The following is a 23,157-nucleotide window of genomic DNA, read 5'->3' as shown; positions in this document are numbered from 1 at the left end:
TTGTTTTTCTTTCTGAAAAGTATTAAGAAGGAAAAAGGGGAATTCTAAGTGTAGATGAATGAGTAGCTTCTGCAGGTAATGCATGAATTTGCTGTATCCTTTGTGTCCTTATATACGGAGTGAATGCCCATTTGGTTAGGGTGATTTTGGAGAATGGAAAACAGAGAAGAGATAGGGGGCAAAATGGTAGAATATTACTTATTTTTGAAAATTTCGTCAAAATAATACTGTTTTGAAATTATCTACCAAAATTTTTTTTTTTTTGAAAATCAAATTTTGTGTATAAATCGATATCCACGTAAACAAAAATGAAACTAGCATTTAGTTTTGTTTTACCCAATAGATTTTTAGAAAAGTTTTGTTTGACACGAGGATTGATTTCCATCATCTCCACAGTAATATATGTTAGAAGATGGCTTGATTTTTTCTCGAGCCTTAATTGCGTATCTCTTTTTGTATGTAATTTCAACACAAGCTGATTCTTGTAAATGCCTACGTTGAATAGATGGCTTGACATATCAAGCCTAGCCATTAATTGACTATGGACTTTTTTGTAGGAAAAAGCGCTGATATTGACCTTCTTGCGTGCACAATATTGCTTGTTGAGACATACATGGAAATTAGTGGTACGTTTGGAAATGTCACTCTAATAATGTTGTTAAAGTATTATAGAAATATGTGTGAGTAAAAAAGTGTAGTTTAAATATGTGTTGTATTGTTTAAATAACTAAAAATATTCAATAAGGGTGTTAGGGACACGTTTTATGTAATTGGTTAATCTTTTGACGAAATGTATTTTACTTGTAATTGGATAGATCCAAGATGAGTTTAAGACTTTAAGAAATATGTTGTTCAAGTCAAGTATTAAAACCATGAAGATCTAACCAAGAAACAAGTGAAAAATAGTTGTTCATTAAAGGTTGACAGAAATCTCGATAGAATTCTTTCTATCAAGATTTAATGCTAAAGCTCGACAAAAGATAAATTTATGTAAAAGTCACTACAACAAAAAATGTTTATTACAACGAAAAATATTGTTGTAATAACATTAGAATTATTACAATAGTTTATGCAAAGTGTTGCAATAAAATTTGAGACAATAGGTTTGTGTTTAAAAAAAATTTTGTTACAAAAAAATTAACTTTAAATATTTAAATGACAATTTTAATGTAATAATATATTTGATGTAAACAAGTTATTACTTTGAATATATTGCAGCAATAGGCTATTATTTCATGAATTTTATTGCAAAGATAGCAAATAATTGACAAAAATGATTTGGGTCAAGTTATTATGATAATATATTTGTTGCAATAGATAATTGTTTCATATTTTTCATTACAATATATAGTAAAATAATTGGTATTAGAATATTGTAATAATATATTCGTTGCAAATTCAAGTTTGTCATTGCAATAGATAGTAAAATAATTTGTATTTAATTATTGCAATGATATATTTGTTGCAATAAGTGATCATTTTGAAATTTCTATTGTAACATATTGCAAATAATTGGTATCAAGTTATTACAATGATTTTTTCAATCAAAGTTGTTGCAAAAAAAATTTCTTAATGGAATTTAGCATTAAAGCCTCAATTGAATTGAAAGTTATAAGTTATTGCAATTAATTATTATTAGTGTAATAATTTATCACTTTTAAGTTATTATTGCAACGACTTTTAGTTTGTAAATGTGATATTACACTACAAAAAATGAGGACTATAGCCGCGTTTGAAAAACGCAGCTATAGACCCTAAAAACGCAGCTATAAGCTATAGCCGTGTTTCCAAACGCAGCCTATCTTGTGCGGCAATAGACCCCTGCGGGACCTATAGCTGTGTCTTTCGCCCCCTATAACTATGTTTTTTCACCCCTTATAGGCTGAGGCTTATAGCTGCGTTTTGTAAGAAACGCGGCTATAAATCTTCTTTGGGCTGGTAAATTCCCATCTATTGGGTTTTTCAATAGCTGTGTTTTTGAAAACGAGGCTATATATATTTTTTCTTCTGCCCCCCTTCGCTGTTTTAGATATACACTTGGACCGTACAAAAATAATTGATATAAAGTGTTCTATTGATACTCAAATCAGCCTTGATGTTGGATATTGACACCTAATGGTTCCTTAATATAATATTATATTAATTGCACATATTCCAATTACCTTAATGTAGAGCCATTCACTCCATGACACCTAACAGTAGTGTAAGATAAATACCATTCAACATAGCAATTAGATATTATTGGGGCTGGATCTGTTTTCCCTTTTGCCAATATTGACCATAATAACTCCCTGCTTGGAACTCCCTGCCAGGATTAAGAAGTGATTCTGACATCTTCCACCCCTAACAAAAAAGGAAAAGGCCAAAATGAATTTTAGAAAGAATGTATCATAAACCATAATCAGTGAATCATCATAACTACATTTGGGTTGGTGAATGAAACGTGAGTCTAAATACAAAAATAAAAAATAAAAAAAATAAACCATATAACAATAGACTTCATTCTAACTACTGCTTAATTCCTGTCAAGATCTTTGCCTTCCAAAAGTAAGAATTCAGAGCTAAGGTTAGGTGCTTTTAGACAACTTCCAAGATAATTACTGAAATAGGGCAATAGCCTGTACAACTAAAATCATTTGTTTGTTCAGAATTTTGGATACAATTCCATCTTGTCAAAATTACATTATATAGGAGTAGGATAGGTATCTAATGGGACCACCTCTCATGCAAAAATTGCTTGCAACCACAACCATACTGTACTGAATACAAGTATCACAATGCAGGAAAAAAATTTGCAAATTTTTTAGCAAAAAATAGGCCCAACACTACGTTGTTTCAGAATGTAATTTATAGCACAAAATTTCATTGTAAGAGTAGAACACTACAGATTGACAAGTAAATAGCAGCATTGAACTCAAATGAGCACCATCAAGTGGTTGTCAAACATTCTCAAGGCTTCATAGTACCTCCAGTGCAAGTGATCGAGTATAAGTCCCTCCAGGATGGAAGGCTGATTAAGAGTGTAGATGATCCAGTGTTGGGAGTCTAGCCCTTCATTTTTTGTTTTTCACACTAGCACGATTGGGGTCATGGGCTGCCTTGGCCTTGGCTGTGTGCCCATGGGGGCTGTCTTGGCTACATTGATATTGTATCTTAAAATTAACTCAAAATCAGTGAAAATGCTACTATTGTATCATAATTTTGTTTAATACTACTATGCTAATTTAGTTGTATTAACACTTAATGTAATAGATTTATTTTGATGTAGTGAGTCATGATTACCAACAAATTATGGCAAAAGTTATACTAGTAGAAGAGCTGAATTTAAATCTTAGATAAATAAAACAAATTAAAACAACTATTATCGAAACTAATTGATAAATATAAAATAATATAATAAACAGTAAGTTTAAAGATTGCAACTTACAAGCTGTAAACCATGTGTCATATACACGGTTATGGAATAGCTCATAAAAAACAAAAAACAAAAAAGATAACAGTAATAACACATTCTAAATCTCCTAACACATAAAATAATAAAAAAGGAAATTTCGAAGAAAAAAAAAGGTTGTCAAAAGACTCACAACATTAATATGCAAGTTGCATGGATATCAAAATATTACACAGTGTTTTAGGGCCCATTTTGTACGTGTGTTTAAACAACAGTTTTTTAGTTTTTTTGAAAATACGTGTGGGTGAAAAAATGTATAGAAATACATATAATGTTGTTTAAAAACTAAAAACATGTATTTAAACTCGTGTACCAAACAAGACGTTAGTCTTTCTTTTGTTTTGGTTTGTCATTGACATACCCATATATACGGCCATACTTGGACAAGTTGCAAAAGAAATTTGTAATTTCAAACATGAATAGATAGAGGCATAGAGCTAGAGTAAGATACCAGTACTATTTCATTATGATAACCCAACACCAGTGATGGAGTGGAGCACATGAGAGTTGTGGAGCGGAACGGTGAGTTGTGGAGTTGTCAAGCGAGTCCTTGGAGAATAAAGGTCACATAAGGGTGTTTTTGTTTTTGTTTTGTTTTTTTTGTTTCCCTAATCAATTTGGATCTTTTGTTTAGTAAAAATTGAGATATTTTTAATTTGGGAACTTGTTAAAGATGATTTTGCTATTAGCCTATTAGAATTTGGAGGAGTTTTGGGATAATGAAAGAGCCAAATGTTTTATTTTGTTTTTTGTATTAATTTCTTTCGGGCTTTTTTTTTTTAAAGCAGCACTAAAATTTGAGGGAGACCCAAATAAATTTCAAAAGAGAGATTAAAAAAACTAGTTGTAATCTCTCTTTTTTCCCCTTAAAATCCTAGGGGGCCGGTGGGTATAATTACAACATATTTACAGATATTATATGATTTTTTCCACCAGTGCTCACAGAAGTAGCATTTGCAAGTAATCTTGTCTCACAGAGTCTTCTACTTTTGGGTTTAGTTGCAGTGGAATGCAATATTATTGAGTTCCACTTTATTTTTAAAAATAATTTTGCAAAGAACTTGATACTAGTAATATCAAGTTCCACATTGCATTTTTTATTCAAAAAAGTCACATCAACACCTACCACCATGGCAAAACACACATGGAACTCAATATTGGTAATATGGAGTTTTACACCGAAATCAATTTTCATAATATCATGTTCCAAAAGAGTGGTATTTTGTCAGACAGTTTGAAAATAATGCTATTTTACTGAATTTTTTAAAAATAAGTGGTATTATACCATTTTGCCCAAAAATAGGAGAGAAGATGGAATGATAAGTGTTTGGTTAGGGAGGGGTGATTTTGGTTTCTTCCCCGGCCCAAATTTTGAGGGTTTTTGTTTTCTTTCAAATTGGGGAGAAGATGGGCTTAGGTGAAAATTACCCATATGTCCCTCCCCTTTCACGTTGGTTTTTATTTTTATTTTTTATGTTATTGCGATATGAAAGTAAACTGATACAAACTTCATTTTCTATTCTCTTATTTTTCTTCTAAATCAAATAAAAGATTTTTTCACCCCAATCAAACACCCATAACATCCTTAAACTAATTAGCCCTAAAACAAATATGATTAGCACAATGCAATTTTACTTTTTAAAAATCATAAGGTAAAACTCATTGTTGAAGTCTTCCAATTTTCTCTCTTTAGGGTCGAACATAATTATAGAAAAATAGATTTTGGTTGCGCAACAAAAATGATTTTACAATTTTGCAAGCGTTTTGTTTTGTTTTTTGTTTTTTTGTTTTTTAACACAATTGCATTTTTAAAATCACAAAAATTGTGTTTTGAAATAGCAGGAGCCCGCTAGCTTTTTTCCAATCTTGCAATTATAACCCAAAATCACATTACCACCCTGCAACTTCACAATACCTAACTACCCTAAGGTTTTTGCTCAATTCTCAACCTATCAAACGAATACATTTACCTAATATATATATATATATATATATATATATATATATATATATATAGAGAGAGAGAGAGAGAGAGAGAGAGAGAGAGAGAGAGAGAGAGAGAGAGAGAAAATCCAATTAAATTTTAGTTGGATTCTCAATTTTGCACCACGTGTTTCGTTTAATTTCTAATTTTGTGCCAAGTGAATTATTGAGTGTAAAATCGAAGAGTCCAAATCCAATTAGATTTTAAATCAAATTTCAATTAGAATCTAATTTTCCACCATGTGCCCATCTAAGTTATTAATTTTTATGGCAAATGAATTATTAGGTGCAAAAACCAAAGAGTTTAAAATAAATTAAATTCTAAATCATATATATAATGAGAAATTATTACATATTTTAGAAATGTACAGTTTAAAAAAGTGTAAACTAATATTATGTATAATTTGAACATTTTCTATATTAAAAAAAAATATATAATAATTTGAACCGTATAATTGTGATTCTTTTTAATTGTATCTGTGCATATACATAGTACTACACACTTATTTAAAGTAATGGGCTAATCATGCAAACAATTAGGCTTAAATTTTATAATTAGCGTAAAATTGGCATTAACAGTAAAATTTGGGGTCTAAATATCTTGAGTGTGCACCTCTTATAGTAAAATGGAAAGAATCCAATTCAGCGTAATTAAATTGTGTGATATGCGTCCACCATTAAAAGTATTGGGAAAATAATATCAATTCCACTGGTGGCTCTACATGTTACTCAGGGTGGTTATTTAGAGCCGCCATTAATTAATATGGGTTATTGACCACCCCAGAAAAAAAAATCTTGACCACCTTGAAAGAAACTTGAACACCCTAAATAAAAATTTGAGTCCATGAAAAATAAATTTTAATCTCTCCAAAATTTTGGTCCATTGAAGGTCGAACCAAAAAATTTCAAAAAATTCAATTTTTACAACATTTTCATAAATAAATTTGAAGTAGTAAGTTGTTACTGATTGTTATTGGTAAACAAAAAAGTGAATTCTGTGATAGGTTCAAATTAGAACTAGTAAAAATTACTTATTTAGGATTTGTTGTAAAAGTGTTGTGAAAATGTTGCGAATATAATACTTCTCAAAATTGCCCAAACAAATACAATTTAGCCCAAAAGTCCAAATTAACTATTTAATTGTGATTTTTAAATTGTGTTCTCAAAAGACACATTTTCAAATTGCTAGTCTATTAGCGTTTATTTTAGTTTTTAGCTGAATTTGTTGGATTTATGTGATATATTTGTACATACACATATACACTAAATTAAGTAATACCTGAATACTTTATTGAATATGATTAATATAACAGTTGAATGCCTAAATTGAATATGTTGTATGAGCACATTTACAAAGAGATTTTTGTCAACTTCTTGGCCATGATTTCCCTAAAAAAGAAATTAATGGAGTATTGTGTTGATTTAATACTAATTACTAATTAGTTTAAAGAATACAAAATTTGGTTGGAATAGATCATAAAGAAAGATGATGTATTTTTTTTATATTGTTACTTATTAGACAAGATGTTTGTAATTGGATAGGATATCAGTAGTTTAATAATTGTTTAGTTGTATACATTGCAAATGATGCAGTTGATAGAATTGATAACGAAACTATCATGCCAAAATTTTAAAATATGAAAACTCGTAAAATAAAATTTAAAGATTTATGTATTTGTGCTTTTTTGTGATATTGATATATCCAAATTTTATTTTATTAAATTTTGTTTAATTTAAGTTTTTTAATGACCAAGAAGAAGCCGACACTCATCAATTGGACAAGGAAATGAGTTAAATTGGTTTGTACTGCTCCGTGTGAAGAGAGCGTCATACGTAAACTTTTCTGGTAATAAGAATATTATTATACAATGACAAGTTAGTAACATATATATATATAATGAATTTCATTAAAAAAAAAAAAACATATATACAAGTGGTTTCCAGATAAGAACCGCCTTTAAAAAAGAAAAAGAAAAAAGAATGACCTAATTAATCAACTAATTTAAGGATAAACACATTGATTGGTGTTCTTGTAGTGCACTTTTTTGATGATTTCAGCGTCCTCACTTGTGCATTCTAACAGGGTACGAGCTCTCTTTAATGTACTTCAATTCGTCATCCTCCATTGCACGAAACGTATAGAGTCTCCATTTCAATTAAAAAATGAACACCTTGAACATGAGCTAGTTTTTTTTTTCCTTCCACCATTGAAAGTTACGTGAACTCCGTTGTTTCAAATAAGAAACAAAGTCGGATGGACATGCATGCCTTGACCATCTGATGCAACGTAGCAGCGTGTGAGAATGCTTCAGTAGGCTGTTAAGGGTTTGTTTTCCTTGAGCTTTACACAATAGATTTCATACTCTCTCTGTCACCTGTTTTCAATTGTGACATTCATTTTGTCATTGTGAGTAACTCATTTTACATATGAATATGATTAACCATGCATGCATGCACAACATATAACAAGAGAAAAGTGAAATTAAAACCTTTCGCAAACTTCCTCTTGTATAGGGAACTGATCTCTGATATCCAATAGAACTAATTTGGGGAGATTTCTGGCTGGCTTCTTCTCTGCATGGCAATTTTCCGTTTGTTCTACTTCTTGTCATAATTGTGGGAGAGCCTTGCCGCTTGCCATTCAATACGTTTGGGAGACTTGATTCCTAATACCATAACACCACAATTGATACTATAAATTTTATTATCTACGTCTTATAACTAACTCATGTATCAACAAACACAAAATAGAAAAGTAGTTTAAAAATCTCATTAATTAAGTTGTTGATGTAATATATATCAATCACAATTGTTAACACGTCAATTTGTAAATATCTTATAGTAAAATTAATAACTTCAAACATTTTTATATGTGATCTTGGTGTATATTGTTGCATAAATTGAATTGAAAGACTTTAAGAGGCCAGTTTGGAAATCTAGTGCATACCAAGAATAGTACTGTTGCACAATGCTTGAGGACCTCCAAGTTCATTCGGACATCATCAAGGCTCCTGTTTAACATAGTTAAAATTAAAACCATCATTATGAATTCATTTAAATAAAGGACTAAGAATTATTATTTCTATCAAGGAAAAAAAAAATGGACTGAGCATTATTTTAAGTATACAAACAAGACAAATTATTTCCATACCTGTGCTTTTGCCGCCCAAGCCCAAAGTATGTAGCCAACGATGCCATCTAACAAAAAGAGATGAGGGATCAAGATTGTTCTGATTGTATGAGAAATTACAGTAACAATAAGTCCTAAAACCCCCATGTAATCTAGATTCAATAAAGAAAGCACATATATAGTTGCATAAAGACCTAAGAACACCATTAATTTGACCTATCATATATGTATTATACAGTTGCATTAAATTCATTAAATGTCACAAAAACTTGTTGCAAAACCTCATGTACAAAAATAATTATATCATGATCAAATATATACATCTTCCCTCTCACAGCCGCATGCCACACACACTATGGGAGAGAACGTGCATGTATATGAAGCATTAGATATATACCTACTCAATGTACAGTCACATGCTATGTACGTACTTCATCAAAATATATATGCTATGTACATACCTTCATATTGCCAGATCTTCTGCCAAACTTTTCAGTTAAGACCCCTAAAGAATCAATCATTCCAACAGGTTCTGGTGCAGGCCTACCAATCTCAGCAAAGGCCTCTTTAATACGAATGCAATCGAATCTTTGAATGTTGTGACCTGCCCACACCCTACCATTCAAAATGCTGAATATCTTGTCAGCAACTTGTTCAAAGCTTGGTGCATTTGCAACAGCTGCCCTTGTTATCCCATCACATCGACTTGACTTCAATGAAACCACAGACAAATCTTTGGGCCTTATCAGCGTGCTATAGCTCTCTAGTTCAGCAAGTTTCTGGGGACAAACCACAATTGCACCAAACTCCAATACCCAGAAACGTTGCCCAGCTCTATTGGGCACATTTGTTTCCAAGTCAAAGAACGCAATCTCTGTCATGCCTTCTTTTCCAGAATTATAAACCTCCATTTCAAAGTCTCTTATTGGTATTACCTGTCTTTTCCGTTTCAGGCTTTTGTGCAGGTTCAATGTCATTACCATGATTGTCTTAAATGGATGAAGTAAGAAGAAGAAAAGAGAAAAGTGCAGATAGGAGAAGAGAATTCTTGCTGAGATTGATTTTCTTGTAGTTCAAGTCAAATGTATGTTTAGGCTTTGAATGAAGGGGTCCTTAGCTTCTTGAGGATGTTCTATTTAAAGGTATTCCAGGTAGATTGGAATATTATTACAACGAACACGGACTACCTTTCCTCGTTCTCTTGCTTTTCTATTGCTTTTTTTGAGTTTGAAAGGAGAAACTCTTGGACGAAACCTTTGGGAAAAGTTCAACTTTCTCAATCCATTAATTATTAATAATGAAGATGTAACATTTTAAGCAAAGTCTTCTAGGCAAAAATATTCCCTACCATCTTAACCTGAATATGTTTACCACCAAAAAAAGGCACCACGGAACTGTTAAACATATTTACCCACGTAATTTCAGATCCTAGTAACATAACTTTTTACACAAGCAAGTGATAGTGTTGTCAATAATGAAAACCATGGTCTTTTTTTTTTTTGGGTGCGCAATAGCGTGAATGTTTTTGTCACATTCAGACCGAGAGAAATTGTCAACACGAAAGTAGCTTCTAAATTCTGCATATTGGTAACTCACTACAAACAACATGAGCTGTTTCGAATTTCGACCCTTTTTATTCAAGGGTTACTAAAATTTGTCCAAATAAACACTAAAGTATGACTATTACTAGATTTATTAAGGACCTTCAAAATAATTAACACAATCCTTGAAAAATAATTAACACTGTTAAATATTAGCATTGATACACTATGTTGAATATGCTATTATGGATGCGGAAGCGAAAGTATAAAGTATAGAACACAATAACACAAGAGGATTACGTGGTTCAGCCTAACGGCCTACATCCACGGAGGAAACCCTAAAGGGCTACATCAATAATATATTAGAGTGTAGTACAAATCCTGTGTTACAATGAACCATAACATGTGTATATATAGTAGACTAAACCCTAAACTAATAGACTTCTAGTACAAGTAGGAAATTTGGCTTGCACACAAAGTAGAATTAGGTTTGGGCTTATGCTAATGGGCTAATATATCTCTAACACCCCCTCTCAAACTCAAGATGGAAACTTGATGAAATCTTGAGATTTGATTAGATTGAAAAGATCCCTTGAATGAAGTTTGGCTCTGTGACAGTGGCTTAAGAAAGGCAATGGTCTTGCAGTGTTGATGCGACTTCTAACGGTGACATGACTATACCGGAGAATTTTGACGGCAGCAATGGAAAACCAAAGAAGATGAACGCAGCGAAGAAACACCGAGGAAGACAAAGATTGCTCTTAATACACCGTAAGAACAGAAAACCATGGCTATAGGAAGGCAGCTCTGATACCATGTTAAATATTAGCATTGATACACTATGTTGAATATGCTATTATGGATGCGGAAGCGAAATTATGGATGCGGAAGCGAAAGCATAAAGTATAGAACACAATAACACAAGAGGATTACGTGGTTCAGCCTAACGGCTTACATCCACGGAGGAAACCCTAAAGGGTTACATCAATAATATATTAGAGTAATATTTAACAAACACAACCCTTGAAATAAATATATAAAACAGTGGTTAGTTTTGTCACTAAAATGTAAATCCTCTTAAATTCACAACCCCTAATAAATATACCCAAAAAAAATTTCAACCCTTGAAAAAAATTTCAAAAAGATATTTAAAAAAACAAAAGAACATGCTATACGATAGTCTGAAGCTAAAAAAACTAATTGAAATACCCAACCTTCCTAAAAAAAAAAATCATGCTCTCTCTCAACTCTCAATCTCTTCCCTCCAAAAAAAAAAAAACTCTCAGTCTCTCATATATCACAAGCTCTCTCTCTGAGATCTTTCACTGTCTCATTTTCCCCAAATACAAATCTAAGCTTGGCAATCATGGAAATCACATAGCATTCAAGCTCAAGTTTGTGATTTCTTGGTCTGTGTCTCTTTGTCTCTCTCAATCTAAGCTCGATGTTCTCTTCGTGACTTCGTCTCTCTCGGTCACGGTGTGTTTTCTTCGTCTCTCAATCGCATTGATAAGAATTGGTATTGCCTAATCATAAACCCTAATTTCTTCTTTGAATTTTTGTGTTTCTTTGTTTTCTCCCACTTTCTCGTCGATTTTCACTGCATTTCTTTGATTTTCCTTTCGCACATTTTTCAGAAACTCTAAAATCGAAGGTTTCCTCTCATCTCGACTCCAGCACCGCTGATTCCACTAGTTTGATTACAGATTCTACTCTCTCTTATGAAATGTTCATTGTTGATTGTTGATTTTGAAAATTGGAAAATTCTCTGTACCTATTGATTGTTGATTTGTAAGGTTGAATCTGTGCTCTATTCTGAAGTAATCATTTAATTTGCTCCTTCAAGCTTCATTTTCTTTGATTTTTGGGAGATTTTTTTTGTGTTTGTTTATCGATTTGATTTTTCAGGAATTTCCCGCGCTTTTGGATGACTACCTATAACTTCTGCTCCATTTTAAAAAAAAATTAAATACGAAATTCAAATAATTATTTAATTAGATCATCCAAATTTTATTTAAATCTAGGAGATTTTGCTGTATTTGTTTATACAATTTAACATTTCACGAATTTCCTGCGTTTTTTGAAGCGCTACCTATAGCTATGGGTCTGTTTGGATAGAGCTTATTGCTGAAAATTGAAAACACTGTAGTAAAATAATTTTTTAAATGTGTGAATAGTATTGTGGGATCTATTTTTAATATTTTTTTCTGAATAAAGTGCTTGTGGGTCCCATCAACAGTGCGTAAACAGTAAAATTGGTCTCTTGCACAGTAAAATACGGTGCATGAACAGTACCGGTTACTGTTCATGCACGTTGAAAAAAAAAAAAAAAAAAAAGGCAGAAAATTCTCAGCAAAATGCAAACGCAGCGTATCCAAACACAGCTTATAAGTACTTATACCACTGCGATTGCGATTGCGATTATTGTGGTTTTTTTTTTTTGTTAATTACAACCATAATTAACAAAAATAGAAAGAAGTTCTGTAACTTCTCATGGTTTAGAAAAAGAGTACTTCAAGGCTTATTGAGTTACCTGTCAGCAGATAAGAATGTGTTTCAGCTAAGGCAATTGCAGGCATGTTAAAGACTGCTTGGCAATGCAGCCTTTGAGGCAAACATTTGTGGTAGTAAGTACATAAAATACTCTGCAATACCTGTCATCCAATTTTTTATATTTTAATTGTGAAAGACACTGATGGAGAATCATATATTTTAATTGTGAAATGGGCAATGAGTATACAGGGCCACGATTGTTCTGTTCTATGTTGTCAAATAGTGAGATCATACTGCATATATGCTATGAAGTTAGTTACACACGGTATAAAGACAACAATCAAAGCAAAAATACGTAAAAGACAACAATCAAAGCAAAAATACGTAACAAGAGCAAAGTTAAAAAGGAAATTACATGATTAGTACAACGACCAAGCATATGCGCTTCAGTATTTGAACAATCACATGTTATTTTCCATAACCACTAGGATAAATTTATCTAGTAGTTTGATAGTACGCTGCAAGAGATTTTGATATTGAGATTACCTGTGTACTTGTGTTTGTACAAGAAGATTTCACATTTCTTTATCATGAAAGAAAAAAATTGGACTTTATAGCCAAAAAAAACAATATAGATACTGAACTACTTGGATTTGTGCAATGACTGGTTTTGTTGAAGACTCTGTATGAAATATGCCCATGTTCTTTTCTTTGAATGGTTATGCAATTTAGCTGTTGTATGCTGTAATTATAAACTTCTGTCTGCCTTTGGTTTCATTTTTTAGAACAAGGAATTATTTCAAGATTCGGCTCCTTCCCTGTGGAATTCTTTTGGTACTATTGCTGCACTTATCAGGTGTAACTAATTAATTTATGGTTTTTTTTTTCTATTTTAGAAGAGAATTATTTCAGCAACTTTTTTATGAAAAATGGGTCTCATGATACTATTCACACATTTAAAAATTATTTTGCTACAGTGTTTTCAGTAAAATAAGCGGTATCTAAATGGACCCTTAATCTCATAGAGTAAAAATGTAGGTTGCAGTTGTTGCTGTTTATTATTAAATCTTTATATATAGGTTGCAATATGTCAATTTATTCTCACAAGTATTTCAGTTTTAAATTGATCTTTGTCAACGGCGTTTTCCCCATAAAAGTAGTACCCTACATCATTCAACCTTTTCAAGTTGTTTGTGTCATGTCCAAGGTTAATCCCATGTACTTAATCCCATGTATTGTTATAATAGAGGCTGATGTAGAGTTGAAAGAAGTAAAGCACCTCAAAAACATGCTCGAACAACAAGCTATTCAAATGGCAGAACAAAGAAGACATTTTGAGGAACAACAAGCTAGTCAAATGGCAGAACAAAGAGCACATTATGACAAAATGATGATGCAAATGTTGAGTTATATCACCTCGCAATCAGCTCAATCTAGTAGTGATCACTAAGTTATGAAGATCAACTCAAGCTAGTCAATGTTTGATGAAATGCCTTCAAGTTTAAAACTTTACTTTCTGCTCTCATATATATTGTCTGTAAGTTATTTGATAAAAATGCTTTCAAGTTAAAAATTTTTACTTTTTTGTTATCTATATATTGTCTTTTTTCAAAGGAGTTTGCTGTCTTTCATTTAGCTTATGCTTATCTTTTACTATTGATTTTTAAGGTTGCTTATAGTTAGTTTATGCCCAAAATTCACTTTCTTTCTTTGAATGAATAACCTGAAGTGGGTGAGTTTTGAACAAGGCAAGGGAAAATGATGATTTTTCTCTTTGTACTAGGGATGACATTGATGGGTCTAAATAAACTATAAATAACTGAACTGGATAGGGAATGGGATGAGGAATTTTCCAATGTGAAATTAGTAGTTCTAATGGGTTAGGAATTCTTAAACTTTTTTGAGTTATCTACACTTTCCCAGACATTTACTTGTTAATGTAATATTGGTTTGGAATTATGTAAGGTGAAAATTGAAGGTTATGGTTGTGGTGAGAAGTGGGTGGGTGATCTTTCAGTGACTTGGTGCTTGACTTTGGAGTTTGGACGCCATGGCAATGGGGAAGGGAGGAGCTGATATTTTAGATTGTTATGGGTTTAATTCTGAGGATATTGGGAGTGGGTGTAAGGAATTTAAGGGCTGTCTAAGAGCTTGGATGAGGAGACACGTTGCCCTTATATATTTAATTATGAAATAATTTTATCTTTATTGCTCATCTTTGTTTAATCTCACAATAGTTTCAGATTTTGATTCCCATATTGTGGTAAGATATAATTCTGCTAACTTTAGCTCCCTTCGTCTGCAACATACTAGCGGAATGGTTTTGAAAGAATTTTGTATTCATAAAAAATTGTGCATTTAGTCTACCTTCATTGGTCATTTGGATTGGATCAATGTTTAAATTAACTATACTGTTCTTCTTCTCATTTTGTTTAATTTTTTCCTCAGAATTTTTTATTATCAATTTATCACTAGAGAGTAGAGAGCTTGAGTTGTGTCAATTTCAACTTTCAAGAATACCCTTTTGTCTATTCTCTTTCTTTAACCCCCACACACTAACTCTCTTTCTCTCTCTGTCTCTCTTTGCAGGTATTGGTTGAGGGCAAAGCTTGGTCTAGAACAGCAATTCTGAATAGGCCTTCGATTCTCAATTGTCTTAGTACTGCAATGGTGTGTGTCTTTTACTAGATACTCTTTGTTACTCTGTGTGCTTGTTTGTGTTTTTGGCTATTGGGTTGGCACCCAATTTGTAAAGATTGGCTCAGTTGAAAGATTTGTTTTCTGGGTCTTTGTTTTTAATTTTTTATGGTGTTTGGTTGAGAATCATTATGTTTAATTGGGTTTACTCCAATTGTGTAATATCCCGTATCTGTGTTGTTATATACCCTCCATTTGGTTCAATTGAAAACATTACTTGGGTTATTGTTTTTATGGTGTTTAAATTGACAACTATTATCATGTATAGTTATATGGCTTGAGTTTGCTTCGAGTAAAGCTAGAGACAACCAAATTCACAACTGGTTGAGGAGGCAAATTATGATTTGTACATTACAACTTGCAAACTCAACTGTTGTGAAAAAAGTTGTATACTTATTATTTCTCTCTCTACTCCCTAGTGATAATTTGTAGTAATTTTTTTGTGTGTGTGTGTATATATATATATATATTTGTGCATGATTATGGTTTTTAAAAAAAATAAATAAATAAAATCTTATTTTGAGGGTCAAGAGACCCCTTAAATAACCTTATTTATCATGAGTTGTAAATTTAAAATTTTTAAACCTTGGTAAAATGTTATTTAAGGGTCTCTTGACCCTAAAAATAAGATAAAGCACTTGTTTTGAGGGCCAAGAAGGCCTTCAAAATTTCCTTTTCAATGGTATAAGTTTTGAAGGTTATTGAGAGCCAATTGGACTCTTAAAATAATTTTTCTCAAGGTTTTTTAATACCTTTTTCAAGGGTTTTAATCCTTGAAAAAAGTCAGATTTGTTGTAGTGCCTGGAGAACCTAAAAGAGATGGTTCTAAAATTGTCCAGTCAATTTAGTTATCCTTTAAACAGAGATTTAATCTAATCATAATCCCAAACAAGAGTGAAATTACTTGATAGATAGCTCCAATTTCATACAACAAACTTGAATAGACAGTCGAACCCAATGATCCTTTCATGGAAATGACGGCTACACTTAAAATGAGTTCGGCTTTACCCAGTTTGTTGGTTTTAGCATTAAAAAATTTTGTATATGCTAAAACCCGACATTACAAGTGTTGGCTTCCTCTTATTCAGTACGCAAGTAAATGACACAAGGAAATGCCAATTGTCAATGATGGAAATGCCACACACAACCTGAATTATTCAATTACTCTTCAGTTGCACATACTATAAACATTTGATACATCACTGAAAACGTCATGCAAAGCCAATGTCCAAGTTTATCCTCTTTTGCTCTTTTACCATCAAATACAAACTCCAGCTGGGGAAAACAAGGCAAATGAACCCCAAAATGACCAACGTGTCATCCTTTTTCCCAAACTAATTATTGCAATAAACATTTTGGAAGCTAAGAAAGGAACAACGAAATCATAATATTTTGCCTTAGTAGTAGAGTAATTATCTACGTCAAACAGGGACAGCCCGCCTGAGAAGGATAAGTGCTTTCTTAATTCTCTCCACAGCTGCCTGAAGGGTTGTGAGGGATGCTGCATAAGAAATACGGATGCAGCTGTCATCCCCAAATGCATCCCCCGGGACTAGCGCAACCTGTCAGTAACAGCCATTAACCAATTAGGAAGAATGAACTGCTCCACACGCATTTTACTCCCTATGGACTTCAAATAGAGTGAAAAAGTAGTTTCTTACAAAATTGGCATTAAAGAAATCACTCAGAGATTTTTAATTTATTGGCATGACAAAAACATCCATCCCTTTCTCAATTAATCTAAGAGAAGCACTAAAATTGAATTTTAACAGCATTCAATTAAGCATACCTGACCCTCGTCCAGCAAATATCGGCAGAGGGACTCTGAATTCTCAATTTTACCAAATCCTTCAGCCTCAGTCCCATAGTAAGAGCTGAAATCAATGAAGAGATAGAAAGCTCCCTACAAGTGAAAAATGTGATGATGATCAGGAGGGGAAGAAAAGAGCATTGAAAAGGGGCAAGAACAATTATCTGACAGACAAGTGCATTAGTTGTCCAAAAGCAGGAGCAAATTGATCATTAAAGTTGGTACCTTGGGTTCTGATATCTTAACACCTTCCAATTCTCCAAAGCTTTTAACCAAGAAATCCCGCCGCTCCCTGAATGCTTTTACCATGATAGAAACAGCTTCCCCACCAGCATATCCCAGTCCTAGTGCAGCAACTCCTGCTTTCTGTGCTATACTACTGGCACCTGAAGTGAACTGGAATAAAGGAAACTAGAATCAGCTGGAGTTCAAAAAGTATTTTGTAAGGAAAAGGGCATCTTGAAATGTTGAATTACCTACTTCCATTATAGATCAAATCCAACTATTTTTACTATTTACTTTTATAATTTTTATAAAAATTAACCAGCTGATCAAAACAATCATTATTTGAACTATATGAAGTTGGCAACCCTGATCCCTCATTTCTGCTTGCATCTTTAGCAGTTTCAACTCCAATGAAATGCCTCTTAAGAGTATCAAATTTTCCTCTTTTGAAAAAGTTTATATGATCTTACTATACATTCCTCATTCTGCTTCAAGTTCTCATAGTGTTTCTCCCCATCACAGGCATATCATATTATACCCCTCCAATATTACTTCAAATTCAGCCTCAGCATTCAAATTGTGTGCATAGCATTCTCAAATTTACCCTACTTACAGTGGCATATGGGAAAAAAAGAGGCGATATAAATTATATTTAACAACTCCAGGTCAAAGATATCATCAAATTTGTAAATACTAGAAGCAACTTCAGTTTACATGCATAATACAAATTTCGAAGTCCTTATCACTTTGCTTATAAATGTTACAATCTCGTCGCATAATTTGTTATATTTAAATACTGACATATATCTGTAATTAAGAACTATATTACACATCCACAAGTGATGGACTAGGAACAGACTTTGAATTAACAAACTAGAGTAGACTCAAATCAGATCTCTTTCAATAACCCAATACTGAGCTAAAGAATACATAAATTAACAACTCACTCATAATTCATATAATAATTTACTTGTTCATATCTTGAAACTAGTCACAAAAACTATGATGTGACATACATTGAAAGTGTTTTGTCCAAACAGCTTAAGATCAATAAGTCTGCACCAATCAATCCTTAGTATCCAGCCTACAGTAATTGTTGCCATAAATTATGATAGTATCGTGGATCAAACTATCAAAATAATCCACCTAGTCAACTGGAGATTGGGATCATATCTGGCCTAGAATATTCGAAGTTAGAGACAACGATGGAGAACAGGATAAAAGAATTCTGAAAATCCAAAATCAGGTATAGAAGCAGAACATATCTAAGATATTGTCGCCACAAGCATTACAAGTAAAGTGATCTGTCTAAAGTGATTCATTAGGACAAAGTAGAATAGAAATCAGAAGAATGCATCATACATAGAGCTTAGTTGGTAGATAGATGCAGATTATTAAAAATACCTGACTCTGGATTTTTCCACATGCCGACACAAAGTGTTTTGGACCAGCAAGATAACCAAGTCTCCAACCAGTCATCGCAAAGGCCTACACAGTCCCACAATCTACATGTTAATTCTCAGAGTGAGGCCTACCACTTAATGCATATTGACAATGATCTGGCTGGCCCTTTTATATGAAGTAAAAAAAATACAAATATGGAGGAGCTATTTGATAGAAGAGAAAGAATACATGACATATGAAATTAATGACCAGACACTAGTATAAAAATTCAGAGGTATTGACTTGCCTTAGAAAATCCATTGACTGTCAAAGTCCTCTCCCACATGCCTGACAAAGAAGCGAAGCTTGTGTGAGTTGCTGGAGCATAAATTATGTGTTCATAAATTTCATCAGACAACACCTGAACAGAGAAAGCAATAGAAAATTCAAGATTGACATATTTGCAACATTCAACTGATTTAAGTGCATCTTATTAGGCTCAGGAGTATTGTACCAGAAGCCGGGGATGCTTTGCTACGACTTGAGCAATCTCTTCCAGCAATCTCTTGGGGTAAACAGATCCTGTTGGGTTGGATGGAGAACAAAGAATAAGCAGTCTTGACTTTTCTGTCAGTTTGGATTCAAGGACCTTTGGATCCAAAAGAAAATTTTCGGAGATGTGTGTTGGAAGAATCACAGGTTTTGCATCAGCCAGCCTTGCCATTTCTGGGTAACTCACCCAAAATGGAGCTGGAATTATAACCTGAAAAATTATTGCCATTAGGTAAATCCATGCAATCTTCAGATGTAAAAGGTATTTTACTTCCAATAATCACCAGAACCTTTACATTAGAACTGTGGATCTTCAACATGTAAAGACACAAAGAAAACACCAACAACCTCATAGCTTCCTAAGGATGTGGAAGAGGATAAAAAAATCCAAGTAATCACCCACAGAAACTGTAACACAACACTCTAAACAGCTAGGCATGATGAAAAAGAGGACATTGTTCAGCAACCAATCCATGAAATCTGTTACAGAACAGCCTAAACAAGCTATTTCCTACTTTAACATATTTAACATAGCATGGATGAGAATAGAACTATGTAGATTTAGGAGAATTAAGAATTTGATAGAGTTATCTACAATACAACAAAAACACGGTCCTTAACCCCCCCCCCCCCCCAGGTTTCTCACTACAACTCCACTAAATTTCTTTTCTTTTGATATGCTTAGTGAAATCAGATCATCATCTTGTAAACTCCAGTTTTTAGTCATTGTGCTCTTGCTCAGAAATTGCCCTATTAACATTACTCTCCTCTTATTTAACACTCCTTTGGCTTTTGTTCCTTGTTCAATCTTCCTCTATGGCCAACTCATTCCCTTTACCAACTAGCCAATACAACATCATTACCTTTATTGGCATAATCAGTACACCCACTTCACCCATACCTACGCCATTTTCCTTCTGAACAGATTCTTTATATGACTGAAGTGTGAGGTCATAGATTCAAAACCATCAAGTCCATGTTAAACTCATGAATGAAAAAAAAACCAATGACTCAACCCACCCCCCCCCCCCCCCTCCCTTTTTTTCTGCACATGCGTAAGACCAAAATTTTGGTTCCCCAATACTTAAAATCTCAGGCAAAAAGCTGGCAGCGTGGGGCTATCCACATTTGAGCAAGTGAGAGGAAGTTTAGTGAGTTCAGTTGGTTAGAAAGTAGAGGAAGTCCACTTACACCGCATTCTTTCTTCTTTTATTTATTTTTTAAATGAGAAAGGAGCCGAGTTGGAAGTTGAAATGGTTGTTTAGTAGAGGGGGAAAAATTGCATTTAGCATTTTTCTTTGACTAGATGAACATAGTGTATGTGTATTCATCATCAACTACAAAGGATGAAGTATCTTTTTAACCAGTAATTTGATCTAATTCAAGTATTAGATAATAAGTGTTAGAAATATTATGGCCCAAAAAGGCTCAAACTCATTGTAAACCCGTATACTAGTACAGCAAGTGAAACAATCATAATCCTACTTCGGTAACACACAATTCTACATACTAAACATGTAACTGCTCAAGATCTTTCTACTGTGGCCATTAATTCTGCTCTCTTTTGTCTCTCTAACTAACAATCCCAACACTTATGATTAAGTACTAAGGTATTATACAGTAAAACCGATAACAATCAAACAGCTAAAAATATTTATACAAAATTATCAATGAAAAGCACGAAAAAAGAAAGTAAGTTAAGATCCACAGCCACCTCATCTCCGGGAGAACAAACTGCCATGACGGCTTGTACAATACTCTGCTTGGCTCCATTGCTAACCAGAATCTGATCGGGCGTGTATGAGATCCCATTCTCCTCTGCAAAAAACACAAAATTCAATTCAACCAAGCCTCACAATTAATTCGCATGATCTCAGCTTTTACCTTCTAAGGCAAAATTAGGAACTAACCCTTGAGTTTATTACAAATGGCTTGGCGGATTTCTACAGTCCCCGCATTCGGAGTGTACCTTGTGTATCCTTCACGAATCGCATTTTTCCCAGCCTACACAACATTCAATTCATATAATTCATGTAAAATAAATAAATTTACAAAGAGTAAGAAATTGTTTGTTTACCTCAGCAATAGGAGCAGGAGTATCGAAATCGGGTTCACCAGCGGCTAAGCGAATAACGGGGACACCAGCTTGTACGAGAGCTGTGGCCTGGTCTGTTATGGCCACCGTTTTGGAAGGCTTCACCGAATTTACTCTTGGGCTTAGAGAGATATCTACTTCCATTGCTTTTACTACTAACTCTGTTCTTCTTCTACTTTTATTCTGTTGTTTTATTACTACTTGTCTTGACAAGAATTTCAATGACCTATTGAAACGAAAAAAAAAAAAAGCACAAAATGAAAATCGGAGAAGAAAGGAAATGAGTTGTGATTGGCTAAAAAAAAATTTTAATAAATGTAGTAAGGTAAAAACATACTTGAGAGGAAATGATACGGATCTGAGACCCGAATCCAAAACCGAATCAGATGACGGGGATCTGAGGCTTAGACGAGCAGTGGTGGTGGATGAAGAAGTTTGGAGTGAATTAGCCATTTGTTGCTGTTGGATTCGATTCTAAGTGCTAAACACCCAAAAGAAACAAATATCTTTTGCTGGGCTTATTTTTTTATTTTTGAAAAGAGAGGGAGCTTAGTGGCTAGTGTTTCAGTTTGGTGGGGAATAGTAGGAGGTGGGTTTGGTGGGAAAAGGGGTTGGTGAACTTAGAAGGCTTTTTCAAGGTGGAAGGTGGCGTTGCAATGCAACCATCTCAACCGTCCATGTCAGCTTGGGTCCCGCCAAATGGTGGGTCAGCATAACATAAGACTAAGAGCATTAGCTCTTTTAAAACACTTAACAGGGCCTTTTTTTTTTTTTTCTTAAACTTACACACAACAACCAAAACTGCATAGTTCACTTGTGGTGATTGAGTCTCCCACGTCGGTTAATTAGGTCTGTGTGTGTGAGTTTATAACTTACTGGACATTTAGTTCGCTGTGATGTTAGATTATGTCATAATATTACGTTATTATAATCATAAATTATGATTAAGATCTTTCTCAAAAAAAAAAAAAATTAAGATTAAGATAATGTGATATATTTTGTAATTTTAAATTATGATAATTTTAGAAAAAATAAAATAAACTAAAAACTTTAATGTCACACTATCGTAATGTGAATTACATTAAGGACACATCACAGTGAACCAAATATCCCTTTAACATTAATCACAAGAGGTTGGTTTAATAGTTCCTAAGGCCTCATGATCTATGAGATGATCTTACCAGCATCTTAAGGCCACCCTTATCGGATTCTTCCTTGTAATAACCTGGTGAGTGTGGGATAGGGACTGCATAAACCTATGGGAATAATCGAATACTCGAAAAGGTTTGAACACCTTCGTTTGTAAAAAAAAATAATAATAATAATAAAACTTAACATTTGGCACATCAAAAAAATAATATTTTAAAATAACATTTAACATTACACCATACGTCACATATGTGCACCGCACTACCCAGAGCCTACTGCGACTCACAACCCAACTCCACTAAATTAAAACCCACCACCTACCAAAATCTACCAACCACTGCTCAAAATAACCAAACACCACCAACCACCGTAACCATAACCCAAAATCAAACTAGTAAGAAAGGCAAAGAGATCCCGACCAGTGGTGGCTTTAGATTAGAAGTAGTGGCTCAGACTAGCTTCAGACCGTGGCTAAGATTGGCTCCAGACCAACACTGATGGCGGCTTCAGGCAGTTTGACAACATGAAGATAGCTTTAGATACAGTATGCAGACGAAAAATTTCATACCGATATGCAAATCGAAACAATAACCCCATGTTCCACCTCAAATAAAATTTCAACTCATTCTAGCCAGTTTTGGGCATTCC

At 33.4% G+C, this 23,157-nt stretch overlaps 2 protein-coding genes across 2 annotated transcripts; both read right to left on the bottom strand.

Annotated features, from left to right (window-relative positions):
- Nucleotides 1–7,377: 7,377 nt before the first annotated feature.
- On the bottom strand, nt 7,378–9,653 carry LOC142627828 (protein NEN4-like). The gene is made up of 5 exons (XM_075801749.1): nt 9,026–9,653; nt 8,586–8,632; nt 8,382–8,445; nt 7,924–8,100; nt 7,378–7,809 (listed from the first exon to the last, which is right to left on the bottom strand). Exons 1-5 carry the CDS (start codon nt 9,545–9,547, stop codon nt 7,792–7,794), a joined length of 828 nt encoding a protein of 275 aa, XP_075657864.1. The 5' UTR covers nt 9,548–9,653; the 3' UTR covers nt 7,378–7,791.
- A 6,768-nt stretch (nt 9,654–16,421) lies between these two features.
- Nucleotides 16,422–21,957, bottom strand: LOC142620434 (bifunctional aspartate aminotransferase and glutamate/aspartate-prephenate aminotransferase-like). Its single transcript, XM_075793803.1, has 10 exons — nt 21,698–21,957; nt 21,343–21,586; nt 21,176–21,269; nt 20,980–21,083; nt 19,228–19,476; nt 19,021–19,134; nt 18,735–18,818; nt 17,331–17,501; nt 17,085–17,198; nt 16,422–16,857 (listed from the first exon to the last, which is right to left on the bottom strand). Exons 1-10 carry the CDS (start codon nt 21,811–21,813, stop codon nt 16,717–16,719), a joined length of 1,431 nt encoding a protein of 476 aa, XP_075649918.1. The 5' UTR covers nt 21,814–21,957; the 3' UTR covers nt 16,422–16,716.
- Between the last annotated feature and the right edge of the window lie 1,200 nt (nt 21,958–23,157).

The sequence above is a fragment of the Castanea sativa genome, chromosome 1, assembly GCF_040712315.1.
Source record: "Castanea sativa cultivar Marrone di Chiusa Pesio chromosome 1, ASM4071231v1".
Taxonomy (NCBI): Eukaryota; Viridiplantae; Streptophyta; class Magnoliopsida; order Fagales; family Fagaceae; genus Castanea; species Castanea sativa.
This window is presented reverse-complemented; position numbering and strand designations above follow the sequence as displayed.

Bases quoted from the DNA above. Each gene is read 5' to 3' on its own strand.
- LOC142620434 (XM_075793803.1), bottom strand. From the start codon at position 21,813: ATGGCTAATTCACTCCAAACTTCTTCATCCACCACCACTGCTCGTCTA. The intron at 21,270-21,342 runs GTAAACAAACAA...AATGTTGTGTAG, and splicing joins CTCCTGCTCCTATTGCTGAG to GCTGGGAAAAATGCGATTCG. The intron at 17,199-17,330 runs GTACCAACTTTA...TTTCACTTGTAG, and splicing joins TTAAGATATCAGAACCCAAG to GGAGCTTTCTATCTCTTCAT.
- LOC142627828 (XM_075801749.1), bottom strand. From the start codon at position 9,547: ATGGTAATGACATTGAACCTGCACAAAAGCCTGAAACGGAAAAGACAG. The intron at 8,446-8,585 runs GTATGGAAATAA...TATGTTAAACAG, and splicing joins CTTGGGCGGCAAAAGCACAG to GAGCCTTGATGATGTCCGAA. The intron at 8,101-8,381 runs GTATGCACTAGA...TTATGGTATTAG, and splicing joins GTGCAACAGTACTATTCTTG to GAATCAAGTCTCCCAAACGT.